Raw genomic sequence first — 16636 nt, 5'->3', positions numbered from 1 at the left:
CAGCAAATTTTTCTGGGACACGATCCAGGCTCCCAGCAGCCTCAGAGGAACCTGTCAGTACAAGCTCTGCCCCCTCCCCTGGGTGACCCTGCAGCAGGGGTGCAAACCATGGAGTCTGGCTCTCCCATAATCTCCTCGGAGTGAAACTGCCTCTGTACTCAGGTTTATGCCATGTGACTGGCCCCATCCGGCAGAACTGATTGGCCCGGTGGGATCACCCGACCCAACAGCAGCCAATCAGTAGGCGAACTAGGATGTGCTGAGTTGAGCCAATTAGCTCTCTTCTTCTGATAAGGGCACTAATCCCATCATGCCCTCCCCCTGACTCTCCCCATGCCTTCTGACCTCTTTTAAACCTAATTAATTCCCACAGAAGCCTAAAGAAAAAAGTACTCTTCCCTATAAAGGTTTATCTGTGAAAGCCTACTAAATATACCTTTTTTTGAAGCCTGCGTATTTTTCAGTGGGTGGAAAGTCAGGGTCTCTTTTTTTGGGAATATGCTTAGACATATAAAGCACTAATGATATTTTAGTCTAAATCCATTGCTTTTCTACTAACTGGTCAATTAAATGAGTCATAACCTGCTTCAAAGAGCACAGCACAAAGAAACACAATGACTGACCAGAATATTAAGGATAAACACAATGTCTTCATGAGTTCAGTGAGAGGGGCGTCCCCACTGTGACAGCACTCACAGAGAGACACACTGCTCACATGTCCACATCTGCTCAATCCACGAGGTGGGAACCACGTGGAAGTCACATTCTATTATCCACACCGTGTGTTATGACCATCACTCACCTAGGTCTTCAGTGCTCAAGTAGGGACATTTTGTCCCTCTGGGGGAAATTTGGCAATACCTACAGACATTTTGGTTCTTATACCTGGGCGTCGGGCAGTGCTACTGGCATCTCATGGACAGAGGTCACAGATGCCACTAACCATCTTGCCAAGCACAGGGCAAGTCACAACAATGAAGGATTACCCTCGTTGCCAATGAGCACAATGTCAGTCGTGCTCAGGTTGAGCAACCATCATCCTCGGCCGTGAAGTGAAAGAGGGAAACTTTGGAAACAGTGTACCTGGCACCTCTTTTTGTTTTGAAACACATTCCGGTTTCATCTTCTGTGACGGGGTTCTGTAGAATTCTTTCCGCTGTCTTGTCTTGTTGTTGTGTTGTCACTGTTTTTCCCTTTCAAGGTGGATGGGAAGTGCATAGGGCTGAAGCCATAGGAAGAATACTGTGATGTGTCCCATTTGCACTGTTTCATTTTGCAAGTGTTAAACCTAATCCAGAGGGACCCGAACATTGAAGACACGAACAAAGTCCATCGATTACACATCAAAGCTTTATTGTCTAGCTTGGCCAACCCGCGGCAACTCCCACAGAGGTCTGAGGGGAGAGCCCGCCGGCCCTTTGTTCTACTTAGTTTTTATAGTTTTGTAAGTGGGAAGTACAGCAGCAAAAATTGTAATTAGGAGCCCCTTACCACTATTGGTTATAGTCATATGTCCTTTAACATGATAGGACCACGTTCAATTTGCAAGCCATACATTATTTTGGAGAAAACAAAATTTACAAGTCATTGCTATAAGAAAAGGTTTATTTTGGCTTTTCTCTCCCTGTACCTGGATAGCCATTCACCCCTTTCCCCACAGGTGTGGTGGAATGTCTGGGAATCCATGTTTTCCTCCCCTTTGCATTTACAGTACAATGCCAAGGGCCATCCTGGTCATGCCAATCACACAGTACAGGGACTATTTCTCACAATTTCTAAGCACACCTTAATCCAAATTAATAAAATGTTCTTCAAGCCTCCCAAAATATTAATATTAATTCTGTTGCTTTTGGTACTTTACAACACCTGCGGGTGAGGTGGCGCAGTGGCTCCTCATTCCCCCCTCTGAATGGGAAGATAAGACGCGGTATCTACCAAGGGGAGAGGCTGGTAGGTAGGCTGAAACGTAGGTCGACGGACCAGGAGGTTGGCGGCCCCTAGCTGGCGTTTGATCAGGGTGGGATAAGAAATAATCAGGTATTGCTCTTTGTTAACTGGGAAGGTGAGATGGGTGGTTAAGCCCAGCACCTGTCCCCTGGATATAAAAAAACACCCTGTTTATATTTTGGTCTCCAACAGATATTAAAATTTCAAATTTGTGTGTTGTGATTCTTACTCATCTGAATTCCCATGTTTGGATTTGGAGGCAGACTGGAAAAATATAAAATAAACAACAATATTAAAACAGCCAATGCTGACAGATATTATAACAAATGTCCTAATACAATGAAGTGATTAAAACCTATTAGATTACTAAGCAAAGTCTTAACTAATACAACAGGATTTAAAATAAAATTTTTAGTCTTAAAATGTCCTTAACATGTTAATGTAATTTCACCAAGTCCATGTTGACACCATTACCGCTTCATATTATTTGTAAATGAAACCCAACCCCACTTCAGTTTGAGAAGAGTCCCAAGGAGCAGGAGTCACACACATTCAGGAAAAGTTCACAAGGCACTGGAGTTGTGGTTACATTTCCATGCTTTGCAGCTAGAGTCCAAGTCCCAATGACCACTGCTTCTAGCTGGTAACAATTCAGGTAGACTGGAAAAGCCGTCTGCAGCACGTATGGGACGGAGCTTCTGTTTTCTTTAAACTGGAGAGGTGAGCCTGACCAGGCGGTGGCGCAGTGGATAGAGCATTGGACTGGGATGCAGAAGGACCCAGGTTCGAGATCCCAGGATAGCCAGCTTGAGCGTGAGCTCATCTGGCTTGAGAAAAAAAGCTCACTAGCATGGACCCAAGGTCACTGGCTCGAGCGAGGGGTTACTTAGTCTGCTGAAGGCCCGCGGTCATGGCACATATGAGAAAGCAATCAATGAATAACTAAGGTGTCGCAACGAAAAACTGATGATTGATGCTTCTCATCTCTCTCTATTCCTGTCTGTCTGTCCCTATCTATCCCTCTATCTGACTCTCTCTCTGTCCCTGTAAAAAAAATAAAATAAACTGGAGAGGTGAACCCAGGGTGCCTTTCCCTGGAGCTCTGCAACCATGGCGTGGTGAAGAGAACCTGGGGATACACTATGCTGGGTAGCAGAGGTAAATTCGTCTAAATTAGGAGTAAGTCCCAGCCTAAAATAACCATGGGGCATTGAGGCAAGAGAAATAAAGGAAACACTATATATTAAACAAAGCAGCAGAAAATAAGGCTATCAACACCCACAACAGAGATCTTCGAGGGATGAATTAAAAAAAAAACCCTGAATATTCAGGCAAGACATAATAAGTGGCCCTTGTGTCCAAAGAAAGGAGATCAGTTAACCTGCTCCTTGGAAGAAATACCCTAGGCTCCTCCACAGCGACATGAGATGGGGCCGATGGCCCTGGGCACCTTTAGTCTTCAGTGGCAAGCCTCAGTAGGCTGGCAAGGTCAGGTCACAAGTAGCCGGAGCAGGGCTAGAAGAGACTGAACCCTCCCTTGGAGGAGTGAGGGAACAGCTTACCTTCCAGTGTCCCTTTTTCTCATAGTAAAGGCATGTCCCTGGCGGGGGCCAAGAAGCCTGGCAGGCTTTAGCTCAATGACCTTTCCACTCTTGAAGCAGGGCCCTGATGGAGTCCTATGAAGTCTCTCAGGGGCGTTGGAGCCTTTATGGGTGTATGCCAAGAGCTGGTCTTTTGCCTGATCTCTTTTTTGGGGCTCTGTCTGCCTTTTCTATTCCCCTCTTGGTCATTATAGACCTTAAATGCCATGCTCAGAAGATCTTGTTGAGGGGTTTGAGGGTCTCCATCTGCCTATATAAACTTTTTCCGTATACCTAGAGCTGATTGGAAAAAGACAAAACAGCATTATCAGCTGGATTAAATAAAAGAGGGTAGAAGTTTGCAGGAAGAGAAAAGAAGTTTGGCATCTCTTGTAGGATTCCAGAGTCTCTCAGTTGCTGAATAAACCTGTACATTAGTATTTAAAAGAAAAAAAAAAATTTTTTTAAGTCCATAACACGAAGTTTTATTGAAAACAGTAAAATACAGAAACAGCAGATTCTCATTTTAAAGTAAAACTAACATTTCCCAGAACTTTCCTAGTACCTCACCATTCTGATCACTATTAAAAAACAAAACAAAGTCCCAATTCCAAAATAATTAGCAAACCTGTTGGTAAACATTCTTCTCATGGTTCTAGTTATTTTTCTAAATTTTACATTTGCACCTTTTCAAGAATGAGAGTTTTTTGTAAATTTAACTGATTAACATTTGTGAGAACTGGACTTTCTTCATATTTATTTTTTTAAAAAAACACCCACACACCCTACTCAAACTAAGAGGAAAATATACATTTGTTCATTAAAGCGCACCTGCTTTAGATAATTTTTTTCCTCTTCACACATTAGCATAGAAAGCCAATGTTTGATTCATGCTGAAAATCTATACAAAATGAAAAGACCTGCTATTCCAGGGAAACCTTAAGGCAAAAGCAAAAGCCTTATGCTACAAAAGAAAAACAGAGCAGAGGCATGGGAACTGTGAAGTCGGCACAGATGAATAAGCACCACAAGGATGAAGACAACTTTTGTACAAACATATGCAAGAAGTTTTAAAAGGTGCATTCAACATCCATTTTCCTGCAGAAATAATTGTCATGTCAGACAGCTTAACTCCTGAAACAAGTTTAGATTTTAACAGAATCTTAATTCTCTCCTATATTTACCAATGGAATCAGAGCCTTGCTTGGGGTGGCTCTTCTTTCCCCCTTGTCACCACACAGACTTTTAAGCATTTGTTGAATACACTCTATAATACCTTTACTTCAAAATTGTAAGAAATACTTGTCTTTATGTTAACTTAACAAAACATAGTAAATGCATTTTCAAGTAACATTTCCATACTTATTAAAACATTTCTATCCCATTAATTAACAGGCAAATTAAAGTGCACAATAAGGCTGGAAAATTCCAGTGTGGCTTTTATTGTTTTCCTATATTGTTAATGAAAATCTACACCTTTGTTAGGTAAATCTATTCTGCTTCAAGCTTTGCAGCTTTCAGCAGCAGCCTGAAGTTTGAAGCAGTTTAGCCAAAATTAGCAAGTTTTTAGGATTCACATTCTATTCTATTTAAATTTAAATGAGCGTGCTATATTTACTCCAATTAAAATTAGAAATTTGTAGGGATGATATCATCTTATTTTTCAATATTAAAGCTGGCGTTTCCAATTCTTGCATGCAAAGACCAAACACAAACGAGGATCAGACAAGGTAGACAAATCAGAGAGAAACTGGGATTTTAGAGATTAGAACGTGGCCTGCTTGGTTCTTATGCAGGGCTATTATGATAGGAACAAAAGGATAGAAACTAAGCAGAACTCTCAAAAAGGTTAGAGAACGGCAGTTTATGAGATTCTGTTTAGCTACATCCAAACAGGCATTCCCTTCGCTCTCATTTCAGGCATAGAACAGTAAAGAAATAAAATGAGTTTAGAGAAAGAGAATAACTGGAAAAATCTGTATTTTTCCCAAACTCTTAAGTATTTCTACTTACTAAAGAAAATCGGATAATAACACAACTTTTAAAAAGCATCTTAGTCTTCTAATCATTCATAAATTCTAAGAACTGCAACAACCAGCAGCCGAAATCCATTTCAACCCCCACTGACCTGGGAAGCCACCACCTCTGCCTCCGCTGCCGCGCACTGGTGTTTCCCGGAACGCGCCCCCACGGACCACCTCCTCGCCTCGTCCTCAGGCCGCGGGGGCAGCACGCGCAAGCCAGGGGAAACAGATAGACAAACAGGCACCACCTTTCCCTCGAGCTCGGAATATCTAAACTCAAACGAGGTTCCCTAAAAGCGGGATGCCCTCCCAAATCTCCCAACCTCACGTCCAAGGGGAGATGGCCACTGGCCCTTTCCCGGCTCGTTAGCCAGGGCTTGCGTGGCAAACAGTCGCGACCTTGTTCTACTTACCTGGGGTTGGACAAGAAAGCTCCAGTGTGCAGACCGATGGTGGTCCCTCGATTCCAGGCGAGCCCCCAAAATGTTAAGCCTAATCTGGAGGGACCCGAAACATTGAAGACACGAACAAAGTCCGTCGATTACACATCAAAGCTTTATTGTCTAGCTTGGCCAACCAGGGGCAACTCCCACAGAGGTCTGAGGGAGAGCGCGCCGGCCCTTTGTTCTACTTAGTTTTTATAGTTTTGTAAGTGGGAAGTACAGAAGCAAAAATTGTAATTAGGAGCCCTTACCACTATAGTGGTTATAGTCATATGTCCTTTAACATGATAGGACCACGTTCAATTTGCAAGCCATACATTATTTTGGAGAAAACAAAATTTACAAGTCATTGCTATAAGAAAAGGTTTATTTTGGCTTTTCTCTCCCTGTACCTGGATAGCCACTCACCCCTTTCCCCACAGGTGTGGTGGAATGTCTGGGAATCCATGTTTTCCTCCCCTTTGCACTTACAATACAATGCCAAGGGCCATCCTGGTCATGCCAATCACACAGTACAGGGACTATTTCTCACAATTTCTCTGCCCACCTTAACCCAAATTAATAAAATGTTCTTCAAGCCTCCCAAAATATTAATATTAATTCTGTAGCTTTTGGTACTTTACAACACCTATGGGTGAGGTAGCACAGTGGCTCCTCACAAGGAGACTTGAATTATGGTTTATATAAAATGTAATTGATAGAAACTATTTCTTAGTTATTTCACTATCTCAAATTTGGAATTTTAGGCCTGGCCTGTGGTGGTGTAGTGAATAAAGCGTCAACATTGAATGCTAAGTCTCCTATTCAAAACCCTGGGCTAGCCCCATCAAGGCACATATGGGAGTTGATGCTTCCTGCTTCTCTCTCCCTTCTCTCCTTCTCTGTCTCCTTCTCTCTCTTCCTCCCCCTCTCCCTTTCTTCTTTCTCTCTTTGTGTTTCTCTCCTCCTCTCCTCTCTAAAATGAATAGATTTTTAAAAATTGGAATTGTATTTAGTTTCTCAAAGTATTATTCATGCCTAGTGACACAAGTATTTTACTAAATTATGTAACAACTTTGTATGGACACATTATTCTTTACTCATATCAACCTGTGAAACTGTTCCTTAGTCTATGAATAGTCAATAAAGAATAACTAAAAATGAGATGACTTGGAGATATTTTATAAATCTACCAAATCTTCCTAATGTAGCACCCTGACTTTGATGCACTATACATATTATTGCTTCCCAAGATGCTATAGTAACTTTGACTTGAAGTTCTTTGCTACATAAGAGTGTGGAAAGGACCTGAAGTAGAAGCTGTGTGCGAATGGGGACCTAAACTTTCCTGCACTATCACCAATAATGAAAACAGATTTATCTTGCATAAGTTTCTCTTTTTAATGCTGATATTATCTTTGCTACTTGAAAAATACTATTATACCAAGTAAATCACAAAATGCTAATTTTTTAATTAAAAAGTAAATATGGACCTGGAATGCAGGGTAGAGAGGTATAAATATCAGAGAAACAGGTTATGTATTCTTTTAGTCAAATTCTGCTTCTCACAGCCACCTGCATCCTGAGGGCCTGAGTCCCTGGACCCCCACAGCCAAGGCACCCCCTTCTGAAGGCTCTCCCATGGAGTCCAGCATGATCCCTGGCCGGCCCCATGGCTCCAGGGCTCTCTGGAGCTGGTACAGGAAGATCCTGTGTGGGCCCTGGGGGTTGACAGCTCTCTGCCTCTAATGTGTCCCCTTCCAGGGTCGGACACACTATGTGGCTTCCCTCTTACTCTGACTGCTTCCAAGTGGCTTTCTCCCCAGGGATTCCATGTCTGAGGTAGAGAAACATTGGCCTGTACCCTGAGAAAAATGGTGAGCCTCCCTTTAAAGCATGTTTAGTATTCAGTCATTCTTAATATGAAAAGAAAGTGAAAGTTAAATTCTCAGAGTGGGTATAAAAGCTGCCCCAACAGGAGCACAACAGCACACACCACACATCGCCATGGCCTCCTCGGTAAGTCCCCTGGGTCTTTCTGGGAAGGAAGGGGAGGCAGCTTCCTCCTGTAAAGGCCTCAGTCTGTGTTCCCGGCCTGTTTCCTCCAGAGCTCGTCTGTGGAAGGCTCAGGGGAACTGCATGTTGTTTAAAAGTCTCTTTTGCTGCAGGGCTGTGAGGTCTTCAGGGAGAGTGAGCCTCCTCTCTGTCTGGAACTGTGAGGGGAGCCCCAGGTGAGGGATATGTGGGTGTCAGGGGCTGTGTCTGAATGGGACTTGGGAAGTGAGTCCCGGACTTTTGGCCTCAGCTGCTGCAGGGGTTCCGTGAGTCCTCAGCCCGGTCTGTTCTCGCTCCCCTTTTCTCCGAACATTTGTCCTGCCTGATAACGTGCATTCAAATTCCAGTGCTCTGATTCAGACAGCTCCCCTCCCTTCAGCCCTGCTGTCCAGACTCACCGGTGTCCCCAGGAGGGGTGGCAGCCTAGTGTGCAGCCAACAGGAGGCAGCTGGACTCAGACTCTTACTGCAAATGGGGCAATTCTGGGAAGGGCACCGCCCATTCCGGAGCTGGTCCATCTGCATCCCTGCTCCTGGGGAAGGCTTTATTGCGGCCAATTAAAATCAGGCTTTGTTGCCTAGGGAACCATTTTACCCAGACTGGGCCCAAGCTCACATTTCATCTCCCTTAGGGTACTGTGCCAGTGACCCTGACCTTGCCTCAATTAGACAATTTCAGAGTGAAAAATCCCCTCACTCTCCCCCAAATGGAGACCGGCTCTGGGCCTGCCCCACCCTGGCCGATCAAGAGGAGGAGTGGGGAGGAGGGAGTCCTGGTCCCGCTGACCCTCCTGCCCCCTCCTTACTCAGTCCCTGTCCTCTTGCTCCAAGCCAGGCCCCTGTCCCCATCGTGGAGATGCAGGGAGGGAGGGCTGAGCACAGAGGATCCCTCCTGCCTGGAGCTCACAGTCTAGAGGGGGTGCAGACAGACACAGGGAACTGCAGCGGGACAGGACCCATGCGGGGAGAGGGGGGTCCCGAGAGCTGGGGACCAGAGAGTGGCAGCTGAGCCTGCCTGGGGATCAGGGCAGCTCCTCAGAGGGGGATGTCTGTCTGACGGGGAGGAGAGGGAGCGGGTGTGGGGAAGGTGCTGGGGGCAGAGAGAAGCGGTTGTGCAGAGGAGCAGAGTGACAGTGAGCTGTGTAGTGAGGGGACCGGCAAGTCCTTCAGACAGCCCGATGGACAGGGTCCTGGGAGGGAGAGGGGGCGGGGACGGGGTCCTGGGAGCGAGAGGGGGGCGGGAGGGGGCCCTGGGAGGGAAAGGGGGCGGGGACATGGCCCTGGGAGAGAGAGGGGGCGGGATGGGGCCCTGGGAGACTGAGGGGCCGGGAGGGGGCCCTGGAGGAAGAGGGGGCGGGATGGGGCCCTGGGAGACTGAGGGGCCGGGAGGGGGCCCTGGGAGGAAGAGGGGGCGGGGACATGGCCCTGGGAGAGAGAGGGGGCGGGGACGGGGTCCTGGGAGGGAGAGGGGGGCGGGACGGGGCCCTGGGAGGGAAAGGGGGCGGGACGGGGCCCTGGGAGAGAGAGGGGGCGGGGAGGGGGCCCTGGGAGGAAGAGGGGGGCGGGACGGGGCCCTGGGAGGAAGAGGGGGGCGGGACGGGGCCCTGGGAGGGAAAGGGGGCGGGACGGGGCCCTGGGAGGGAAAGGGGGCGGGGACATGGCCCTGGGAGAGAGAGAGGGGGCGGAATGGGGCCCTGGGAGACTGAGGGGCCGAGAGGGGGCCCTGGGAGGAAGAGGGGGCGGGACGGGGCCCTCGGAGGGAGAGTGGGCGGGGGCGGGGCCCTAGAAGAGGAGAAGAAGGCTAGGAAGTGCTGGCTAGAAGCACCTAAAAGCTGCGAAAGAACATGACTGGGCCCTAACGCCACAGGAAGGTCATGACCAAGTGGACCTTTGGGAAGATCCATGGGTCTTGAAGAGACTGGCCATGAGTGTGTGGACAGGGAGCAGCGAGCCAGTCAGTAAAACGTGGGGGTCACATTCTCCAGTACAGGCTACCTTGAACCAAGTCATGGGGGAGAGATGGACAAGGTAGTGAATTCAGGTGACCTTCCCGGGTCAGCATCAGTTGTTGGATACTGGCACGGAATGAGGGCATTGAGAGGCTGACCCTCGTCTCAGATTGGCGGCCGGGGTCGAGGGCTGTAGGACGTTTGTCATTCGCTGAGGGCAGACACAAAGAAAAGCAGACACTGAAATTTTCTCAAATCCTGAACCTGTAGTGCCCTGGCGGGGACATTGAGAAGCAGGGAGGAATGCAGAGACAGTCAGGACCAGGAAGAGGTGGGGCAGGGAGGACCCAGAGCAGCCTTCTGCTGAGTGTCCTTGGCAATTCCCTCTGCCTCTCTGATGCCACTTTCCCACCTGAGTAAATGCTACTGCTCCCCCCAACCCAGGATGTGGAGGGTTTATTATGAAAAGTGCCATCAGAGCTTTTCAGTGTGAATGTGTCAGCCACCCATTCTCTCCCAGGGCCCTGGGCAGCCCCACAAAGTCCCCCTAGAACAATGATGAGTAATCTTTTGACCTTGGTGTGTCAAAATTCGCCAAAAAATCGAGCATAACTTGGGTGGTGTGTCACTTTGAGAAAAATGGCCTAACCGGAAGTCCCAGAACTATACGCTCTGTGCTGGAGTTCTGTTGTTTTGGCCTGCAGACCTCGGCACAGAGTGTCTACACTACAGCAAATGTTTTATCCTCGGCTATTGCACCTGGCCATGCATGAGCCGAGGATGAAATGTCCTTCTCGGCATTCGGCCCCATACTTCTCTGGTATGCGGCTGCATGTGACCGCGTGTCATCGAAAATGGCTACACGTGTCTGTGCAGACACATGTGTCATAGGTTCACCATCATGGCCCTAGAAAGATCGGGAATCTCTATGTCACTTCCTAGCTCTCAGGTGACGTCTCCAAGGGTGGGTGTCCCGGGGGGATTTAGGGACAAATAATGAGGTGGGGCCCGACATGAGGGTCAGTGTGTGTAAGGTAGTAAAGCTCAGGACTCCCCTAACCCGTGTGGCTGGGGATGGGTCTGGGTCCCCGCTTTTGGGAAGGGGTTCTACATGCTGGCTGTTGTGTCAACAACGTCTAGACATGTGCACGCTACATCTCCACATGTCCGTAGGCATCCTAGCGTGTGTGCGGGTACACACAACACATCGCAACATGCATATACACGGCACACACAGACACACACAGACACACATGCACGACACGCGACATGCGCACACTGGACAAACCTCACCCTCTCAATGCACAAGCTCATGCTCCAGGCTTCCAGCCCTCAGAACAGAGTCCAGGCTTCCAGTTCCCCGAGGGCAACCTCCACCAGCTGCAGAGGGCGGGGTCGCCCCTGGGGCATCCCTGCCTTCCCTCCCCTCTGCCCCCCATTCCCAGGCTGGTGCTTTGGCCTTTCTGTGTCTCAGCTCCAAGTGCTTTTCCTTTGCCTCTGAAACCTGATTCCTGAGCCTATTTCTTCTACCTCTCTGACTTTATAAATTAATGTTCTCTTATACTCTATATTTCTTAAACAAGAATATAAAAGCAACAGCAGGCTGAGCACCTCACAGGGGCACAGAGTTTTTCCCTCACACACACTGTCACCAGGTGATGAAGAGAACAAGGGGTCCCCAAGTACAGGCCTGCTCCCCAGCCGGGGTCTCTGCTGTTACCCGAGTATCGGTCTACACCTCCCTGGCTTTTCTCTTGCAGGATCCTGCAGAACCTGAGCTTGGAGATTTGATTGAGTTTTTCCGCAAAGGCTACTCGCACTGGGCCATCTATGTGGGAGATGGATACGTGGTCCATCTGACTACTCCAGGTAAGGACTGTTGACAGTGTAATTGTCACAAGATTTGTTAACATAACGAGAACAATTAAAACCCACATGGCACCGTGGGAAACCCGAGTTACTTTCTCCCTGGGCAGTGCCTGTGCTCACCCTACCTCCAGGCCCCTCTGAGTACCCTCCGTGGGTCCCGCAGTCCGGACAGGGCAGGGGGATTGATGTGGGCGCCCCAGGGCAGCCTGGCTGCCTCAGCCTTCAGTGCTCTCCAGCTCAGTGCCAGCTGTCGGGCATGCAGAGTCCCATCTCACTTAACCAGCTCGGTCTCGGATGTCCGCAGTCTCCTCACGAGAGTGTTTCTCAGCGCTCTGTCCTGTGCACGCATATGATTCCACAAAGCACGGTGTCCTGACAGCATGTACTTAATGCTCCTTGAAAGAAGCAGCTCTCACAGGCTTGCACGTCACAAAGGAAATTCTCATGCAAATGCACGTGAGGACCTATGGACAGCTTGTTTACTCACTGATAACAGGAGAAGCAGGATGACAAAGCCAGTTAAAGGACAGTGCAGGACACAGATGTCTGCATTGTCAATGACAGACAAGTGCTGGAACGCATCTGCTAACCGAGATGCACGGTGGTCCCTGTCCTGCAGAGCAATGGCACCATAACCTTTGTCACCAAGCGTTTGCATTGTCGCTGGGCAGAAACCATCATCACAGTCTATGTGTATCTTATCAGTTTTCTGTAGGCTGTCATCTACCTCGACAGAGTTAAAAAAATGTCTGAGTTGATGGTCAATCACACTGTCGTCATCCAGATGACACTGAGAGAGGGTTAGAACAGGAAGCATGACTGTGAGGGCCGGGAGACCTCTTGTGTCTCAGTGTGTGGGTGGTTTTCCTTATGGGATGGGATCTCAGTGCTAACATCAGTCTTTAGACTCAAAACATGAAACAAGCATGCTTAATTATCCTTTTCATAGTTATCTGCCCTTTAGAAAAGAAATACTCCCTCTTAGAAATTATAACCTGGACTCAATATAGAATGGAATTTGAACTTCATCCGCCGGAAGCTCCTGTGGGCACCTCGCATGATAAATTTCATTCATCATGAAACTGAAAAGGAGAAAGTTAGGGGATGTATAAGAGGTTGCTCAGAGAGTGTCTTTAGCTCAGTGGTGCTATGACAACCTTGATCTCTCTCTCTGACACACACGAGTGCACGAAGATGAACAGATAACACATATGACTATCATGGTTTACAATGGATAAGGTTTGGAGGAAGTCTAAATGCTCGATTACAGGGATTTGTCAACTGATGATGTTCATTCATATAATGGAGCACAATGGCAGCCACTGACATCACAACATTCATTAATGTGAAAAATATTCACAGCTTATTAAATAAAATAGCAAAATCCATGAATCCTCCAATCGCATCTGTGGAGCAACAAACACCAAAAGTCAACTGTAGATTCCTTGGCTCTTCTTTCTTGTCTGGCTCCTTCTCTCCCTCCCTCACCCTCCCCTGCAGTTCCTGAGGCTCCTGTCTCTGATTGCAGTTCAGAACCCTGGGGCCGGCTCCTCCGGCGGCTCCTCCTCCAGCAGCTCCTCCGGCAGCCTGCATGTCCTAAACTGCGCAGGGCAGGTGAAAAGGGAGCTCCTGACGCATGTGGCAGAGGGCAGTTCCTATCGGGTCAACAACCGCTTGGACCGCGAATACAAACCACGGCCCGTAAATGAGATGATTCGTTCTGCAAAGGAGATGATTGGTGAGGAGATGCGGTACAGTCTGCTGATGGGGAACTGTGAGCACTTTGTCACCGATCTGAGATATGGCAAAGCCGAGAGCCGACAGGTAAGGTCCTCTCTGGGGAGCTCCCTCTTCCTCCTGGAGGTCTGCTTGGGGTGGGGGTGACCGTGCTGTGCACACATGAGGGAGAAATTATCCTGAATGATGGAAAATCGGGCCTTCAGGGTCCTGCTGGCAAGAACCAGGATGTCAGACAGCAAATCTCAGGTCTGCTTCGAATCCACTGAGGGTCTTTAAACAAAGTCATTCACTTTCTGGGGCTCAGTTTCCCCATGGAAAGAAGAAAGGTGTAATTGGAGGATCTCAGGGACTCACCAGATCTGTCACTTTAGGATTCAAAGCCTCCAGGGAGACCCCTAAAGGCAGCTCCCGATGGCCCTGTGGGTGCTCAGGGACAGACTGGCCAACCCGGGACCACGACAGGTCTGCTGAGGCCCAGCGAGCACTCAGGCAGGACCCGCTCCGGGTCTGCGGGCCTGTGTAAGAGCTCAGGACACTGTCCTGTAGGACCTCGGCCCAGCTTCCACCCTCCCCCGGCACCGCTCCCGAGTGTGTCATCCCCACACAGCTAGGAAGAGGCAGAAGCAGGACTCAAACCCCAGTGCCCACTCTCTCTGCTGTGGTACCGGAGCTCCAGGGCTCGGGCCGAGGGTGTGGGTGGTCGGGCAGGGAGAGGAGGGGAGGACAGCAGAGCCGTGTGGGGAGGGACGTGAAGGATGTGACGCTGAAGTGGGATGTTCCAGGTGGCCCGTCAGACACCCAGGGGGACAGGCTGAGGAGCAGCTGCACGTATGAGTCCGGGGTTCAGTGCTGAGCTGGGGCTGGAGAAAGAAGCTTCCAGGCTGCACCTGTGACCAGCACTCAGTGCACAGGGAAGCTGTGACCATGGTTGCCCACAGTCTCCCCTCAGCTTCTTCTACACCCGCCCTGGGCAGGGGGGTGGAGGCTACTGCCATCCAGACCACAGACCCATTTATTTTCTAACCCCAGAATTATTTCCCCAGAAACCCAGGCATGAACCCTCCTCCTTGTCCCCCCAGTCAGGGACAATGACCTCCCCCAGGAAGCTCTCCCCAAAGTATTCCAGCAGCCCACCTGCCCGTTGTCAGGACAGCCTCAGACAAGCCCGCCACTGAGAAGTGGTCGCACCTGTGTTTCCCGGGCTGTGGGGACATGGCCAGCTCCTCTGTGAGAAGGACTCTGTACAGGCCAGCAGGAGGGAGGAAGAGGACAGACAGGTCCCAGGGCGGGGGACAGAAAGTGTGTGCAACCTCCAGCCCCTCGGGAGGGAGGAAGGACCCGCCTGGACTTGCTGTGGACTCTGACACGAACTGCTCACTTTCAGGTAGAAAAAGTCCTGAAAGAGTTACAGCCAACTATAGTGCCTATGCCTCCTTCTGGATGCCTTCTGTTCTGAAAATGTGATCCCAAACCCAGTGACAGCCTGCGGGAGCCACAGAACCCTCCGCAGCAGCAGCTTGGAGACGACTCCCACAGCCCCTCCGCCTCCCTGACCTCGTCCCGGGCTCCCTGTAGCTCTGTCTCTCACTCTCCCCTCACCACGGCTGAAGGATGGACTCAGGGGACCAAGACTGAGGAAGCAATAACTGTATCTGTCCCTTCAGGAAGGAAGTCCACTGTCTCTCTAGCTCTAAACCAGAAAGGAAAAAGTCAGCGCCTGTCAGGGACACCCAGCAATTTCGAGCTGGTGGGAGAAGCTCCAGCCTCTCAGAGTCTCAGTTCATCTTCTCTGAGATGGGGCTGTGATCCACTTCACGGGGACATCGTGAGGACCAGATAGGATGATGGCTGGAAGTCCCCGCACCTGCCTGGTCCGTAGTGGTGCTCAGTGGTTTGTCTACATTGTGCTGTGTAGACTGACCATTGTCATCAGACATCGTTCATTTTACTCTCAGGCTGCAAAGCCCCCAAACACTTCACCGTCACCTGGGTAGTCCCATCGGCTGACACTCGAATCCCCTGACGAGTCTAAACACCTCCCAGCGTCTTCCAATGACCTCCTTCAGTCAGCCCTCTCCTGTAGAAAGACTCCTTTTTCTTTTTAAACTCCAAAGTCTAGTCCTCACCCTCTGTGACTACCAGACGGAATCACACTATCTTTCCGTGCCCACTTGCCATGGCCCAGGGGTTGAATGCTGAAAATTAGCCTCCTCCACTTTTAGGGCAGTGAAACTTCTCTGTATGACGCAGTACTGACGAGTCCACGTTACTATAAGTTGTCTAAGCTCACAGAATGTACAACAAACACCAAGTGGCCCCTGAGGTCAACTAAGGACTTTGGGATATTTTTTTTTTTTATTTTAATTTTTTTATTTTAGAGAGGAGAGAGAGAGAGACAGAGAGAGACAGGTGGGAGGAGCTGGAAGCATCAACTCCCATATGTGCCTTGACCAGGCAAGCCCAGGGTTTTGAACCGGTGACCTCAGCATTTCCAGGTCGACGCTTTATCCACTGCGCCACCACAGGTCAGGCGACTTTGGGATATTTTGATGTGTCAGTGCAGGTTCATCAACTGTGACAAAAATATAGCCTTGGAAGCAGGATGTTGATAGTGGAGAAGGTTATGCATGAGCAGGGGTCAGGGAGGTATATGGAAAATCTCTGTACCTTTCCGTTTTCTATGAAGCTACACGTCTCTAAATAAATTCTTTAAAAATATTAACCATCTGAGTATATCCCTCCAGTACTTCCTAGTGTGTGATGGGGGAGTGATCTGAGAATTGTCAGATCTCCATGTTTTTACACTGCCTCATCTGGCCTCTGCCACCAGTGACCTTACTAAGTGACCACTCCGTCTGACCTTTCTCATGGTCGTCCCCGCAGCCACTAACACTTTGCTTTGAGAATGCAGAACCTCACTCTCCCCGGGGCTGTGACTTCCCAAGCGTGATGAGAAAGCAGGTGGGTCCCTGGATCCCCTCAGTGCAGCAGGGCCCAGGCAGGGACATCACAGGACCCCGGGAAGCTCAGGGCTCCCGGAGGGTTGAAGAA

General features: G+C 49.1%; 1 protein-coding gene across 1 annotated transcript; it reads left to right on the top strand.

Moving 5' to 3' along the window:
- Positions 1-7935: 7935 nt before the first annotated feature.
- On the top strand, positions 7936-15928 carry LOC136388094 (phospholipase A and acyltransferase 4-like). Its single transcript, XM_066360109.1, has 4 exons — positions 7936-7992; positions 11737-11845; positions 13374-13669; positions 14970-15928. Exons 1-4 carry the CDS (start codon positions 7981-7983, stop codon positions 15039-15041), a joined length of 489 nt encoding a protein of 162 aa, XP_066216206.1. The 5' UTR covers positions 7936-7980; the 3' UTR covers positions 15042-15928.
- The last annotated feature ends 708 nt before the right edge of the window (positions 15929-16636 follow it).

The sequence above is a fragment of the Saccopteryx leptura genome, chromosome 1, assembly GCF_036850995.1.
Source record: "Saccopteryx leptura isolate mSacLep1 chromosome 1, mSacLep1_pri_phased_curated, whole genome shotgun sequence".
Lineage (NCBI taxonomy): Eukaryota > Metazoa > Chordata > Mammalia > Chiroptera > Emballonuridae > Saccopteryx > Saccopteryx leptura.
This window is presented reverse-complemented; position numbering and strand designations above follow the sequence as displayed.

Coding starts and splice junctions, on each gene's coding strand:
- LOC136388094 (XM_066360109.1), top strand. Junction 11,846..13,373: donor GGTCCATCTGACTACTCCAG/GTAAGGACTGTT, acceptor CTCTGATTGCAG/TTCAGAACCCTGGGGCCGGC. Junction 13,670..14,969: donor GCAAAGCCGAGAGCCGACAG/GTAAGGTCCTCT, acceptor GCTCACTTTCAG/GTAGAAAAAGTCCTGAAAGA.